A 16,381-nucleotide genomic window follows, 5' to 3' on the forward strand; every position below is an offset into this window, starting at 1 on the left:
CATCTGAATTGTAAACTTTGGACAGATTAATAGTTCTGGAGCTTACAAAGCTAACAATTTCATATACTCCACTAAACACATGGAGATAAGCAAGCACATGTGGTCGTCGTTGATTTTCGTCCTCATAACCAAGAAAGGTATATGAATATCATTAGGATGAGTGATCTAGGAATTCAGCATAACTTTGCACACCTGTGAAAACACAACATAGAAAACTTTTTTCATTTACAAATACTAAAAAAGTTTATAAACAAATGATATGATACACAAATCTCTCTCTCTCTCTCTCTCTCTCTCTCTCTCTCTCTTCCATTAAAGAAAACACTTAATGAGCAGTGGCTATACAAAGCCTAAAAGAAACTCCTTCCTGTAGCCACCGCTATCAGCGTTGTAAATCTTTGCTCCATACTTATTTTCAAAACACTAAACCTCTACAACACAGACTAATTAGATTCACAAACTTGGAGCAAGTCTGTCGGTAGGCCCTCCAATCATTCGTTTACTTTCCTGCTGAACCAATGAAAACAAGTGTCATTTGAATATACACGATTCAAATGGGATGGTCGGATTCAAGACTGTCAGAAATATGGTCTAAAATGTACTTCTGAATGTAAACATAACAGGAAAAAAGCATAGCATGACTCGTAACAAAATAAATAGGACTAATTACACCAAGAGCCCTTTTGAAAATGTGATTTTACTGCTGACCTTAGAAAATTACATAGAATTTCAATTTTATCCCTCATTCAATATTTTTAAGGGAAAAATTATATGTTATCCACATATACATATAAATTTCATTTATCCCTTAATAAACACAATCACATGTATTTCACTTAAATCAGAGGCAAAATTGAAAATTTATATAATTTTTTTTTGTTAGTATTAGCATTTTTCATCCAACATAAGGGCGCAAACAACGAACTTTTGGAGGTGGTAAAATAGTAATTTCAAAACTTCTTTGGAGGAAGAAACAGTCGAAGTAGACTTAACCCTGAATAGATATTTATATGTTCTAATAATGCAAGATATGTAACTCCACTTACTAGATGCAAAAGCGAATGTATGAAACACGATACAATACCTATGGCGAAGTGCTGCAAGGAGAACAATATTAAGTTTGCGCGCACTCAAATGGATGAAAACTTCCCTCAGCAAACTCATGCATCCGGAAACGCTCCAGAATTTCGAAGGGCCTGTGATACCATTGAATAGAAAATATGGTCCCATTCAATGAGATTGCCATTTCCACAAATTCATGGATAAGGAAAACTAAGCTTAGAATGCCCACATAAATATGAATACCGTATGTGGCCAAAGTTTTATGCATAATGGCCCACATCCGACTCAAATAACATTCAGATGACAACCAAAAGCACAAAGGTACAACAATGTAAAAGACGAGAGACCAAAGTTATTCCCAAGTAAATTAGAAAATTAATAGAACATACAAAATTGCTTCACGTGTGCGACATAATCTGCGCTGGTTTCCTTCCATAGCATCTAAAACATTTGAAGTCTCTGGGCCTGCAGCTCCGCCAGCCACAGTGGATGGGACTGATGAATTTGGAGTCCAGATCTGCATCCCATTAAAGGTTTGAATAACCCGCTATTCCTTTTAGAGGTCTAATAAACTAAACTATTACTGTAACCTTTATGGTGCTATCGATTCCACTAGTCGCAATGACACAATCATATGGATGGCACTGTACACAGTTGACCACTGTACAGGAAAGGGACAATCTCATTAGACAACCCAGACAGAGGAGCAAGACATCAAGATGGATATGATGCGCCAAATAAACTCAAGAAACAGGTAATGTAATGCACCCTAATACAGGGATGAAAACATAAACAGATTAAGCAATTTGTTGGTTACCACTGAATCAGAGATTCAGAACTAGGTTCAACGGTATTTTTGTAATTGAGATTTTCTCTCTCTCTCTCTCACTCTCTGGGGGTTTAGGAGGAACAGATTTAGAAGGCTACAAATCATGATGATGATTGCTGTTCTAACTTGACGCACTTCAAGATACTTTACACAACTCTTACAAAACAACCATTCTACTGAACTCACATCTATCCTGTTTGAGGTATAGAGATCTTCTGTGCCTATTATAAATAATCAAACTGAACCACAATACATCTCCTGGACCCATATGCTACACTAAGGGGACGCCTTACTAATTTATTTCTCCAAATTCTGCCCTTTCTATCTAGGCTGCTAAGTTTCTGTTGTTATCATATTGTTGACACAGTGCTTTTCGTACACAGAAGTGGGCAAGCTGAAGCAAACTTGATAATGCACGAGTAGACAGTCCCCTCCAGAGAGTTGGATCATATGTTACAGCTAATAGGGAGTTCACAGCGGTTAAAACAGTACATGATATAGCAGGCAGAGAAAACAAGCTTTCACATGCTCAAGTTGAAACAATCTGGCCCAGGGTTGAACTTGCATTAAGAATTTGGACTGAACCAACAGAGAAGTTGCAGCGTGTACCAGAGAATTAAGATGGGAAGCATTTGCCACCCAGGCAGGAACTAGGGGATGTCAGGAGACTAAAGACCATGGTTCAAGATGAATGGCAAAACAAGAGTTTGAGGCTAACATTCTCGTTGAAGGTAAATCTGGTCTCTACCTTATTCCTGCTCTGGCAATAACAGATACAGCTCTAGTAATATCACCATTAGTTTGGGCTCTATATTTCATTATGAGAGGATGATGGATATAGTCAAATCATCAAAATCTGGACATTTAATGAGGTTTGACAAAATTTAAGCATTTGTAATACCAATTCAGGAACACAACCCCTGTTCTGCCAAACCAACTATGAACGACCATCTGAAGCCCCGACAATATATGAAGGTTAAGTAGAACAATTTCTAGAATCACAAGTACAAATTGACATTACGATTAGCAACTCTGCACATGATGATCTGCTAAAGCTAACTTCTTTATTGCCTTTTTCTTACTGGGGTGGGGGTGGGAGGATAAAATTACCAGCCTCATCTCCATGTAGCATCTTTAATAACCGGGCAGTTCTTTTCTCCCAGATAAACCATCTACCGTCATCACTTCCACTGGCAACATATTCACCTGGATACAATAAAGGAAATAATGTCAACATATTTCCATTGGAACAGTCAATATCATTCAATACAACAAATGCAATCTTCAGAGAAAATTCCACCAAGGGCGATGCCATAGTACTGAATGATGCACATTGTTGTAAATAGGTTAAATATTTTAATAATCAGTTTGGTCTCTTGTGTGCTTAGCCCAGCCATACTTCCCATTCACAGGATTTCTAAGCCACCGTTGATTTGGGTCTGGTGCCATAGTGATTAATTTTTCATTGTTTGGTTCAACATAAAAGGCTTGAAAACCATATTAATGAGGCAGACTAATTTGTACATTTATATTGTTTCACTTTTGGGATCAATTTCAGTTAACCCCTTGAGCAAAAGGGTTCTGGACACCTTTTCCCCTCCAAATGATGACTTCCTACGGTTAATTCCCTGCAGTTCATATTTCATCACTAATTTTGGACAATATACTAGTATGACAAAATATCCTTCCATCTGCTTCTTTTACTCCTCTTCAGACACTTCTTTTTTAATTTCTTCCTCCCTGCTTCTTCTCTTCACCAACAGACTCTTGTCACACAAAATCATCACAATATGCAAGCGCGGGCAGCAAAATTAAAGCAAGTTGCCATGGTGGCCACCACCACCTTGAATGGACCATGAATGCACCAACAGATAGCTTTGCAGCTTTTCTAGACATGGAACATTCAAGCAGAGCTGATAGGTGGAGTCCAACAGGCCGTCCCCCCCGGGACTCCAGGAAGCGAAGCCACATTCTCACACTGCTCCCATCCCAGCAACATGTGGAGCATTATATTCCACCATCACCGAATTACAAAAATCAATCCGAGCTCCTCAAATTAAATTCCAACTTAGGCAAGTTCAACTCAAGCTAACTTACTAAGTAGCTCCAAAAGAACTCATCTACACACACGTTCTAAACCATGTCTTACATCTGTAAACTTAACTTGTTGCACTTTCTCTCAGAAAATTACTTTCAAAAAATGATCTGCAATTCAAATGTAACCATCTTTTTTCTCCCTATGTTCATTCATTGATCTTATTCCTTGCGTAAGCATGATATGGAAAAACTGCAATTTAGGACTTGGGCATACCTCTTTGGCCAATAAAGCTAGCTTGCTTTATATCAGTGCCTATATTACAGTGACCAACATATATCTGCTTCATATCTATTGCCACCTCAGGCTGCAAGATGAACAGGATGGGTAAACAGTAACATAATATGGAAACAACATACAGATACACTTTAAAAATATAATAAAACAAAATAGATGTATTAGAACTTTGGGAGCAATTTTATCATCATATTCCACAAAATGCATCACCCAGAATTTTGAATGTAATGAAGCAGCAGGAAAAAAGTGGGCACACAGAAGATAACAAATGCTTTGCCGGAAAAACTGCAAGCAAGAGATGAATTTTGGGCAGTAGGGGGGTTGTATTCCTCCACTGCCAAAAATGACGTAATGAGAATTTGAAAGCCTAATAAGAAAAAACAACATACATCATCTACCAAAGGACTTTAAGACACATGTGGATCAACTGAGGATCGGTTGATACAAAACACTAAATGGAAAACATAGGACATTAAAATAGAATTGAACCAAAAAAAAATCCTAATACACCATATAAAAACAGTTACGAACACTTTAACTCATAAAAAGTACAAATTGTACCATCATAATGGAGAAATTCACAACAGCTGATATGAGCACAACTTAAGAACATTACGAGTAAAAAGAATAGAATCAATACCTGATAGGGCACTTTATCATTTTCGGATGATAATACAGGTAACCCACAAGAGCCATTGGGTCTTCCAGTTTCCATGCTCGAATCACCTCGCCTGTGTATTCTCAAATTTATATTTCTGTGGACAACATTGGGATCAGAATCATCAGTAGATATTGATGTTCCAAAATCCAGTTCCAGCTCTTCATCGTAGTCAGAGTCCTCTCTTTCAGGCCCATCTATGGAAGTATCATTTTCTCCTTCTGAATGATAGATTATGTCACTCAGAGAAAGTACTCGTCCTGCTCGATAGTTTGCCTTTGATCCTCTATCACCTTCCATGTTAGCTTTGTCAGATTCAGCTGTTAAGGCAGGTGCATGATATTATTCATCATTATATATTACTAGTAAACACAAAAGATATGGCATGATTCTCATAAAAATATCACTTGCCCTTCAGTGGCGAAATAGCAATTTGTCAGAAAAAACATAAAAGTGAAGATAAAACACCATCATAGAACAGAAACAATTCATATGTAGGTCAGAAAATACTGTCTGCTAAGGCTTCTTGACAGAAAAATTTAAAGTTATTTTCCATGAGATGAAAACAGCAAAAATTGTTTTTCGAGCCCAACACATATAGGAGGGAAGCAAGCAAGAGAAAACTGCTTTCCAACACAAAGCCAGGGAGACATTCACCAGGTTATTGCTAGCAAACCGCACTGAGAGGTGAAATTAGAAATCCTACTGACTTGTTGCCTCGACTCCAGAGCAATCTTCCAGTCCATATCCACTCATATACTTATATTAAGTTTTCATAACCCAATCTAGCCCATTGACTATCGATCACCAGCGCATTGACATACAATAAGTATGATCCAACTCTTGGAGAAAATCCAAAACAGACCCACTTTCAGGCTTAATAAGAGAAATAAAATCAGCTTCACAACCAGCTTGTAATAAGCCACAAGAAAAGCATAACTGGCATCACACATAACATGTATGGCCATTGAGAGACAATCAAGATATAAATAAGGCACTAAAGTAGTGCAAACCTGCAGCAAGATTCTTCTTAATATTCTCCACCCTCTCCGTAATTTCAGGATCAGAGGGAGCCAGAGATTGTGCTGCAATAGCAAAGTCTAAGGCTTCCTTATGTTTTTCCAACTGCAATAAGCACCACAAGCAAACAAAATAAAACTTAGAAATAGCAAAATGCAAATTCGCTCCATAATTGTATCATAAAACCAGTGCGACCAATATATCAATGAGAAACAAAAGTCCCAATCATACTGCATTAGTTGAGGTTATCCTGTCATCACCTAACTTGACGAATGCGGATAAAATGCCGGCATCTTAAAGCTTCTGAATTAACATGTTATCAGAGAATTTCTCAAAAATCATACAGCAAACAGCTCCTGGTGCTAGAAAAGTAGAAACCAAGGACAAGACTTAAGAACTCAGTTACAAGATATATATGACCCTGGAGAGTTATTTGTGGGAGATAATTGTAATCTGAGACTCCACAACTTGAGTATCCAATTATGAATATCGTTCAGTTACCATGGAAAGTGCTTCAGCCATGCAAATGAGTGCCCTGGTTGAAGAAGGATTGATTTTCCTAGCTCTCTGACAGTCCCTGATAGCCATGTGTGCATCACTTTTCCACATCCGCTGAATAGGGGTAAAAAGGATTTATTGAATAGGGAAAAGCAGCAGCAAATAATGCTGGTTGATGAATTCCAAAGACGTATTCTCACAATACCTTAAGCAACAAGGATGCACGTATACACAAACACTCGTGCATGAGAGTTGGTCCAATTTCATGGCTGCGACCATCCAAAACTTCATTACAAGCCTCAATTCCATAATAATAATCTGTTTCTCCTTTTAACGATTTTTCAGCAATCTGGATTAACTTCCTGCACTTATCAAGCTTAAAATAAAAGGAGGACAGTGAATCATCAGCAAGATAAATTCTGAGCAAATGAACCTTAAGCCAAGGACAGATACCCCTGCAGCAGCTTTCTTTCTCACAGGAAACCCATTTAAAGTCGCTCCAGAAACAGGTGAATGCATGACGGCACTGTCAAGTATGGGACTCAAGCTGGTAAGCTTTGACACATCCCCAGGGGTATACCTCATTGTACTCCCTGAAGCTGCTTAAAACCAAAATGTCAACCAGCATCCAATGTCGAAATCTGATTCCCAAATTAGATTTTAAAAAAATGCAATATGTTGACACTATGAAGTAAAAAAAAAATAATAGTGTGGCATATCAATCCTTCAATAATGACTTGTGATGGCTATTACATTATGACATGTATGTTCTTCTAGACTACAGGGCTGTAGTCAAGTGGGAAATAGATATGGTGGAGAAGTCCAACAAAGAACTTCTCTAGGTCCATCTGGATTAAGTCAAATGCTGACATCTTTTTTCACCACCATCTTACGAGCTTCGTCCATGACTCATGAGATGGGCTGGTTGTCCAGTCTTCCATGGGTCTAAAGGTGAAATCTCCCACAGTGAACCAGAAAGTTAACCCTGAGCTATTTCCGGATTTGAAAAATGACAATTGGAACAGAGGTTGAGCAAGTAACCTCTCCAAGACAATAGAATGTCAAGGACATAGGAGAATGGCCCAATATTTATCCTTCACGTCAACTCAGGACTTGCTCCAAGAGCAAACGAGAGTTTGTCCTTTTTTCCACCTACAACCCTCTATGATTTAGTGATGGGGTATTTATTCATGCTTCATTCACCAACTATAAGAAGAAAGATGAAATTACCATCTTAAGTCTTGACCGGCTTTAATTCCCTTTTATGTGACTATGAATCATTTATTTAGGGTGACTTGGTAATTTCATACCTCCTCCATTGAATGATTCTCCTTTACCCATCCCTTGGGGTGAAATTTGTTCTTTGCCTTGGTTGTATTTTTATTTCCCATCCATCATAAGGCAACTAGAAGAATCAATGCCAATAAGAAGGTTAGCGACTGATGATGATAGTGTTACAAATGAGAAAATGTGGCGTTTGGATATAGAGATATAGCCACAGATGCAACATAAGCTTCAACTTCTCTAAGGACCAGGTTACCGTCACTTCATGAGTCTTCAGTCAAAGAAATGTTGTGCCATGTGTGCATTCACTCAAAGGCAGGTTGTAGGTTCGGAGGTCTAAGCTATAAGATACCATGGGAGATTCTAACTTAGAGTGTCGGGCTGCTTCACCTGTTGCGGCACTCAATTGTGGCAGCGCTTATTTGCAATAGTAGTGCTCTCTAAATCAGGTTCCTCAGGCTGCAAAATGAAAGAACAAGAAGAGTGGAGTAATCTCGACAAGGCCAGCAAGCGGACATTGGCATACACCCAGGGTGTGTGAAATTGCCCGAGTGTGCAGGCACATACGAAGAGGACTTTGGTTGGACAGCAAGAAACTTACTGATCTTGAGAGTATTAAGATTGCATGGTTGCAGTAGGTCATGGATTTAAGATATCCATCTGAGAAATAGATTTCTCTTGCACAATAATCCACTTTGGCTCTTCTGCTCTTTTTATATCTTAACATCACCAACTTAGGTTTCCATCCAGTCATCAAAAGCCTTAGATTGAAAACTTTTAAGTACAGAATACTCATGAACAATTTTACAAGCAGTCCATTCATGGAAATGAGGTAGGGGTTCGGACCTGGAAGTCAATCAATATCCACTTTTGAGCAGGATTTAATTCCATAATTCAAATGGAGTTATGTCTATTATTGGATTACGTTTCCTTACCGTGTGTGGAGGGATGTACATGTAAATCCTTCTAAGAAAGAAAGATTCATATTATTCTAGTCCAAGTAGAAGCACTCTTCTAAAGATTCTTACCAAGTCTTTGCTTGAAGCATCACTTATATTTAGAAGGTTTGTAGCTTATTGGTGTGCTTAGAACTGCAAGACATGTATGCTTGTGAGTGATCCAAAGTGTGGGTTTATTAACCACCAAAATATAGGCATATCCGTGTTTTCACAATAAGTTTGCAGCAAGCTTGATTCAGACGTGGTTCAATAAAATTTCACCAAACAGTTACACCTGATCCACTTCCCTCTCTCATATGTTTCCCAATGACATCATTAAAAGGCAAAAGCCCAAACCCTTAAAAATGTGCAAGCACCCAAATTACTGTGCAAGATGCTACGTCAACTCTCCATAAACAACCCTTACCAATTTTTTGTTGTTAAAGAAATCAAGAGACCCGGTCCTCTAGCTCAAAACCAACTATACAGTAAACCAATTTCATGCTCCAGATATGCATAACAAATTTAGAAATTTAATGATAGGGACAAATATAACTAAGAACATTATTAGCTTTTCAGATTATGAAAATATGGACCAAAAACATACCAAGATTGACATCCATCAGATACACATGCTCTCCACTATAACTAAGAAGAACCTCCTCTCCATTAGGACTGAAAGTGACGTGAGTTAAATGCAAGCTAGACCGACCCTGGCAAGAAAGATGAGATCATATAATTTCACAAGGCAGCTTTTGCTACCAAAATGTGCAAATAAATTATATGAATATAAAACCCTACCATATTTACTCTAAAATATAATCGTTTATTCATACAAAGACTACAAGACAAACACGCACTTGCAGATGTTAAAATCAGGCACACCAAAGATCATACCAAGTCAAATAAAGAGTGAACTTAATTAACATGCTGAAACTATGTTACATATTTTGTTTCTTCTTCTAAAGTTCACTTCTATAACAAAGCAAGTGCCTCGACAACAATGACTACCAGAATAATCAGAGTTTGATACTTTTTCTAGAACTTTGACCGGCCAGTTTCCCCATGTCAATACACCCTTTCACCTTCATGTATCACAATCATCACTGATCTTCCATGATCAGTCCTTATCTATCTTCAACAACAATTTGAAGCCCATTTAATGTTCTCAATTCAGAAAAAAGATTCTGTTATAATTGACATCCAAGCAACACCACTCTCTCGTAACATAGAATTTAAAGCATCATATCACTTTTACTTGTGTACCTAAAAATGCAAAAGTGGTCACCATTTCAACAAGTTAAGAAGATGACAGAAGCAAGAATCATGTAACAAAATGACATATAATTAGTAAATAAGTCATGGACTAACAAGGTCAGAGAGATGCATTGGACAAAAATAGTTCACACAAGGAGGTGGTGGCAACTTCTTCTGACTAGATGACAATGGAGGCAGCATTCGTCTATCATACAAACGTGCAAATGTATCACTGCAAGCATCATCATAGTGGTTAGTGAAAATGTCATGAATAATAGGAATAGAACTGAATTAACTATAAGTACCTGCCACCAACAAGGAGTAAATGAGGCCTAGTAGAACTAATATCACAAGATTTCAGAGCAAGGCACTGCTTAGGAGGGTCCGCTAATGATTTTTTAGCTCCACAACGCAAATCAAGCTGCATTCAAGTAGTGCACATGATCCCCGATTTAGAAAAGAGTAAAAAAGCCAGTTTGTTGTTTTACTAAGGATACAAATCCAGACCCCAAAGCAAACAGTTTAAATAGCTGATTTTCCAATCAATATATGTGTGTGTGGGTGTGTGTATTGGACGTGAAAAGAGGTCACCACACTCTACCAAATTATGTAATATTAAAATGAGTACATACATAAATTGCTTAAAAATTAATGAGAGGGGATGAAATGTTCGAGTTAAGATGGTAAACTGTACACCTCACTGATAGTGAACCCAGCTATTATTACTCAGTTCCCTCCCCGGGCCCACAACCGCACAGGAATTATTATGAATCATAACAAATGGAAACTACTTGTTTCACAAGTTGGAACCTTAACGTAAAAGCACAGAACAAAGAGAAAATAGCAGAGAGAAAAAATAAGCTCCATTTACAGCTTGTGAGCTGTCAGACCTCAGTAAATTACAGCTTACTGCTCATATATTTAGTTAAAACGTTGATTCTCAAATAAATGCCAAGGTCTGAGCCTATAGATGCGATGAAGATCTTGAAACGAGAGAAAAGGACATTCTCTCTCATTAACTATAATAAAGCTCTTTTGTTTGGATTCAGACAGCATATTTCCAATTGAAACCTAATGGACACTGTAAGAGACTTAGCCCCAATACGAATATGCAACCTCAATCTTCAAGCTTACTGATATGGACACAGACCCGGATAACCTAAGTAAGAGCAACATAGGTATTCCTCTAGTTAATAGAAAATTAGGAACTCATACACAAAATAATTACTCATTCAACAAGAAATTGTCATAATTATTTGTACCAACCATCCGCCCTCCTTTTACTTTCCTTCCTTTCCTTATTTTTGTGTCCCCTTCCTCCCTTTTTCATCCTTTTATTAGTTCTCTGAATCTCTACATGCCCCAAAGCCGCCTCTAACATCTGTACAAAGAGAAATGAAACTTTACTCCAGCTTTAGGATCTATAACAACGCAGACCTCAATAATTTGTATTCTAAAACGAGCGTAAAGCAAATTTATAGATTCTAGTGCCTTTCGTATTCGATTAACATATCTTGATAGAGGAAGATCCCTTCTTGGGTGAGTCCTCACAATAATGGCAAAATTTATAGATACAGGTACATTTGGCACACCGGAAGGTGATTCCAGTCTCCTTGCTTTTTCAAAGGAAAGTTTGTAAGCCCTTATATCTCAATTTTAAACTTAAAAGCTCTTTCTTCACTACTTAATATATAACAAACTGTAAGATACTTTTGACTATTGTAGCTTAGTCAAAAAGCCTCTCAAAGTAAAATGATTATAACTGTTAGCTTCTTGTTCAAGTTAAGAGGGGTGCTATTTGTGGACAAAGCAAATATGACAATAAGGGGTAAAAAAGGAACACACTAATGGTTATAATATCCTGTAGAGAGCAAGAGATAGATGGCAAGAGAGAGAAGTTAATTACAAGAGGTATTAATACTCTTGGTTGCATGGAAGAAAATTGCTGACTGGCAATCATAGGTCACGATTCCTAAGCCGATTAGCCATATATTTGGAGACATTTGGGCCACCACCACCTAGTTTATTCCCCTCTTTCTGATAGCAGTACGATGCCATGCTAGAAATGTTTGGCAAAGAGACTTGGCCACAACACTATCATAGGTTTCAGTTTTTCATCACTCCAAAGAACAGGTAATTCAACAGAATCCAGCCATGCATAATTTAATATATGAAGAAGGCACATCCACATATTTCTTTTCCAGAGATACTGAAAAAAAGAGGCGTGTGATGCAGGAAGAAGAAGAAATGCAAAGGAGGGAAGAAAGCAATATACAAGGACTTAGAACTGACGAGGATGTTACGACATTCTTGATGAGAGGAACCAGCAGGAGGACAAGAAGCACCTTCACGAAAATCATGCTGCCTCAATGTTCCATCTTCACTCGCACTCCACACCACATGAGGGTTTCCTACTTCCACCTAAAGCAAGAAATAAGCTTACAGGTAGTAGCAACATTGTCAACGTAGAATTACATTCAAGAGACAGAAAGAGGTGTTTACAGCTAATTTTTTAACCCTCCTCGTATGACACTGAAAAATTGCCGAGGGGCTGATACCACCCTCCTCCAGTCCACTCCTCCTTAAACGGGATAAATTAAAGAGGCGGACCTGCAAAAAAAACATTACCTCCATTAAACAAAATAAGAACCACTCAACTAAAAATGAATAATCTGCTAAGAAAAGGTTACCTCAGCATCCCCTGCCCCAGAAACAACCAATTCATCTGAAGTTTCAGGAATGAATTTTGTACAGAAAATGTTAGCAGAGTGGCCAGTCTCAATGGAGTGCAAAAGTTTTCGGCTTGAATACGACCAAATATTAAGCTGCAACAAATACAACAATTCTCATATCGAATTGCAGATGTGCTAGGTGCCACTTACATCAAGAAATCAGGTGCGAGTGGAAACTTCACACATGGAATAAAGGAAAAACATATTACCACAAGAAAAAAAAAAGTGCACATAAAGTAAATAAAGCAATCACATCAATAGTAGCATCTATAATTACTCAATGCTAAATTATGGCTGAACAGCATCCAGTTTTGCAATCAGGAAATTTAGCCCATGGATTGAAGCATGATCAAAGTTGTGGCACACAAACAGAAAATCATATGACCAAGATACAAATAATCATCTTGATACACAAACTATGCATCACAACATGAATATTTTTAAGCTTAAAAAAACAAAAACAAAGAGCAGGCCCAGTTTGGAACATTTTCCAGTGTGACCCTTCCCCGCAGATTACCTAACTTCCTAAGTTATGTGGAATAACTATCCTTGGTTATTCCAGAAAGTAATATTTACCAAATAGCAACGAGATCAATTTGCCAAAATATAACCCTTTTTCTCAGCAAATTCTTTTAACGAAGGTTCTCAAGACACAGTATAACTGCCCAAACTCTAGATGGAATACTTGGCAAAACCAACTTTTCATCTTTTCAGTATCTTTTCAGTATAACTGCCCAAACTCAAACACATTCCTCATTCGCAAAAGAACTTCAAACTCTTGATCCTAGGTTACCCAAACCTTTTAATTACCTCACAAATCTGGATGAATACATGCATAAGGCTAAGGTCTTCACTAATAAACTTAAACGGTAGAATCATACTCGTGTATCATCAGATCCTGATATCAACATTGAGCCTTCTGAATTCCAAGCTATAGCATTTACACATCCATGGTGCCCCTGTCCGGAAAAAGAAAAATAGAAAAAGAAACTTTCAAATTGCTAATTTAGCATATCGTTTATATATGTAAATACCACATGCACCTGCACACATACTCATACAAACTGACAACATAATCTCATAGCCATAGAGGAAAATAACATAAATTGCTGACCTTCCATTAAAGTATTCATAAACTATTAGCAAGTATGTTTTAAAGGGTGTCTATGTGAACTAGTTTACCCCCAAAAATGAGAAATATATTCTTCTGAAATAACCTTCACTTTTAATATGATGATGAAATCTAAAGGCAAAAAGATAGTCCTCACACTTTGAAGCCAGAAGATATGATGCACAAGTGACAACCTTAATATTGAGTCCATAATTAATACCATCACATGAATGCACTAGAAGACACAACAAATCCTCAAATTAGGGATGTACTTTTTTCCGATTTAATCTATCTAGATAACAGGAGCAATGGAAAATGTCAATGGGCTAACACAAAGTTTAACACCATCTGTTGTTGTTTCAATAATATGCTTCATGATAAAGTAGCAAGATGGAACTGGAATCAGCATTTATCTCGCAAGTTATGACAGGGAATGGTCCAATGCACATCATAGTCCATATTCCTTGTAAACCAATCAGAATACCCCTTACTATGATTGTTCTCTCCAGTTTAGTCAGAGACAGCTAATTTAAAATTGATATTTAGTTATGTTAATAAATTCCATTACCTTCATGTTTGAGTCACAACATCATGAACTTTTCACGGCACAAAAGAGTAATCTTCATTCATTCAATGTCCCAGCATAGTTATTCAAGTTACTAACTCACTAGTTAGTCTAAAATAAAAAGTTGTCATTATGCAAAAGAATAATTGACTTGAGAGTAAAGCAAGTTTCTCTGTAACGATTTATAACTTAATTGTAAGAGCAAGTTTAAGCTAGTTTTTTCAGGTTTGCTACCTCGTTCCTGTCATAGCAATTGATGCATCTGAAAGAAACCACAGGCATTGGCAGGCTTCAATTATTTTTAAGATCTTGCATAAGCAAGCCCTTTCTGTTCTCCAATTTAATGTGCCAGAAACTATAGACTTTCACAAGAACAATCTCAGAAAAGAATATCAAGGAGAAAAATAAAGTGCATTCACCATTAAAAAAAATTGTCCAGATATGAGAATTATACATATATTATTACCTCTAATTCTCTTTCTAGGGAGAGCCTTCGCACAAGTGAGGAGTGCATTTGCACAATGTAGTTGAAATCCTGAAAACAAAAGGTCATAATAGTAAGTGCCACTATAATATCAGCCCAAGAACACTGAAGTAGGATACATAATCATCGTAATTATCCCTATGCAGAACTTCACCTTAACAGATACTGTGAAAGGTTACATATTTATTTACTCACGCCTCTTGATACAAGGCCCATTACCACAAATTTGGCACCTTTCAATAATTTCAAATGACCTGCTATATGACAATTTGGAAAAAGAATGTCCAAATCCCGTATCCAGTTGCCACAGTCCCTCAACGTGCTACTTCACTACCTGGGACATTCTAAGAGCATACATTTTCCCGGTACCCTTTTCATTCTCTTGCTTCATTATCAATAAAATTAAAGCAATATACTCAAAAGGCACTTCTTCCCGCATTTCCTATGGCAATAATTTAGGCACAAGAGACATCATCAGAGAAACCCCCCAACTAACACCCAACAAAAGTGTAGCCAAATTGATCATAACCCCCAACTGCAACAAGAATCTCCATTCCCACTTAAACACAAGCAACCACAGCATGCACAAATCAAACCCACACTGAAAAAGAACAAAATCAGAACACTCATCCAAGACCAAAAAAAAAAAAAAAGGATAAAACGCTTTTCAATAATTAAACTGACGCAAGAAAAACATAGACGCACATGATGGTTGTGAAGAGTGCGACTGTTTATCAAGTCGGTGATGTTGCCGTCGTGAAAGCTGTAGGAGTAGTCCATTGAGAGAAACCGCTGCGAAGATCGTCGGAATTCAGCTCTACCGTTCCTCCTCAGCTACCCTTCCAAGACTTTCCCGATTCTACGAAGAAAATCTCTCTCTCTCTCACTCTTTCTTTTCCTCCTTTCTCCGGACTTTGGACAATGCTTTTTCTATTCTTTTTCCTATCTTTTTTCTATTATTACATATTAAATATTTTATATATAGCCACTGTGACACGTGTCGAGGACTAGAAGTCTCTCTCATTTTGACTCAGCGAATCCTGTTTCCATATTTCAGTTAATATTTTTGTTTTGTTAATTTAAATTAATAACAAAATAAATTTATGATCTTATTGAATGTGCTATTAATAAATAAATAAAAAGTTTCATATTAATATAGTTCACCATTATATTTTGTTTGATCTAACGCTCTTATAAATGGAATAAATTTGTTTTAAAAAATCAGAAGGCCTAATATAATCAAAATATTTTTTTTTAGTTGATTGGTTTATCCTTTATTTGAATTTTTCATGTGATTGGATTGAAATTCATGCTTTTATGAATATATTTAATTATGAAAATTCAATTAATATTTCAGAACGTTCAATATCTCGTATTTGCATATTCAACTTCTCATGATATATCCAATATGTCATTAAATGTGCGAAGTACGTCATTGGCCGTGCTAGTATTCATTTAATTATATACACGTCACTTGGTCTAAGCATAGTCTTATTAATATAATTTCGGCGCTCTATTAGAGTCTAACATGTAATATACTAAAGTATAAATACATTTCGAAGCAACAACAGCATACATTATTGATGTAAAAAATAAATTTATAAATTGCCA

The 16,381-nt window shown here is 37.0% G+C and overlaps 1 protein-coding gene across 2 annotated transcripts; it reads right to left on the reverse strand.

Annotated features, from left to right (window-relative positions):
• Positions 1–195: 195 nt before the first annotated feature.
• Positions 196–15,710, reverse strand: ASG2 (transducin family protein / WD-40 repeat family protein). Of its 2 annotated transcripts, none has more exons than XM_088878761.1 (20): positions 15,476–15,710; positions 14,753–14,821; positions 13,492–13,569; positions 12,569–12,703; positions 12,381–12,488; positions 12,171–12,299; positions 10,184–10,299; positions 9,993–10,110; positions 9,229–9,334; positions 6,853–6,998; positions 6,605–6,775; positions 6,403–6,513; positions 5,895–6,006; positions 4,864–5,201; positions 4,203–4,293; positions 3,002–3,097; positions 1,653–1,723; positions 1,452–1,579; positions 1,085–1,196; positions 196–507 (listed from the first exon to the last, which is right to left on the reverse strand). In XM_088878761.1, exons 1-19 carry the CDS (start codon positions 15,548–15,550, stop codon positions 1,115–1,117), a joined length of 2,280 nt encoding a protein of 759 aa, XP_088734887.1. In that variant the 5' UTR covers positions 15,551–15,710; the 3' UTR covers positions 196–507; positions 1,085–1,114. The 2 variants fall into 2 exon arrangements, with proteins under 2 accessions (XP_088734887.1, XP_088734888.1); XM_088878762.1 differs by having other exon boundaries at positions 196–510.
• Between the last annotated feature and the right edge of the window lie 671 nt (positions 15,711–16,381).

Source organism: Sesamum indicum, linkage group LG3, assembly GCF_026168435.1.
Source record: "Sesamum indicum cultivar Baizhima isolate 11 linkage group LG3, ASM2616843v1, whole genome shotgun sequence".
NCBI lineage: Eukaryota > Viridiplantae > Streptophyta > Magnoliopsida > Lamiales > Pedaliaceae > Sesamum > Sesamum indicum.

Coding starts and splice junctions, on each gene's coding strand:
- ASG2 (XM_088878761.1), bottom strand. CDS start 15,550: ATGGACTACTCCTACAGCTTTCACGACGGCAACATCACCGACTTGATA. Junction 10,111..10,183: donor TTACTCCTTGTTGGTGGCAG/GTACTTATAGTT, acceptor TGATGCTTGCAG/TGATACATTTGCACGTTTGT. Junction 6,514..6,604: donor GTGCATCCTTGTTGCTTAAG/GTATTGTGAGAA, acceptor ACCCCTATTCAG/CGGATGTGGAAAAGTGATGC.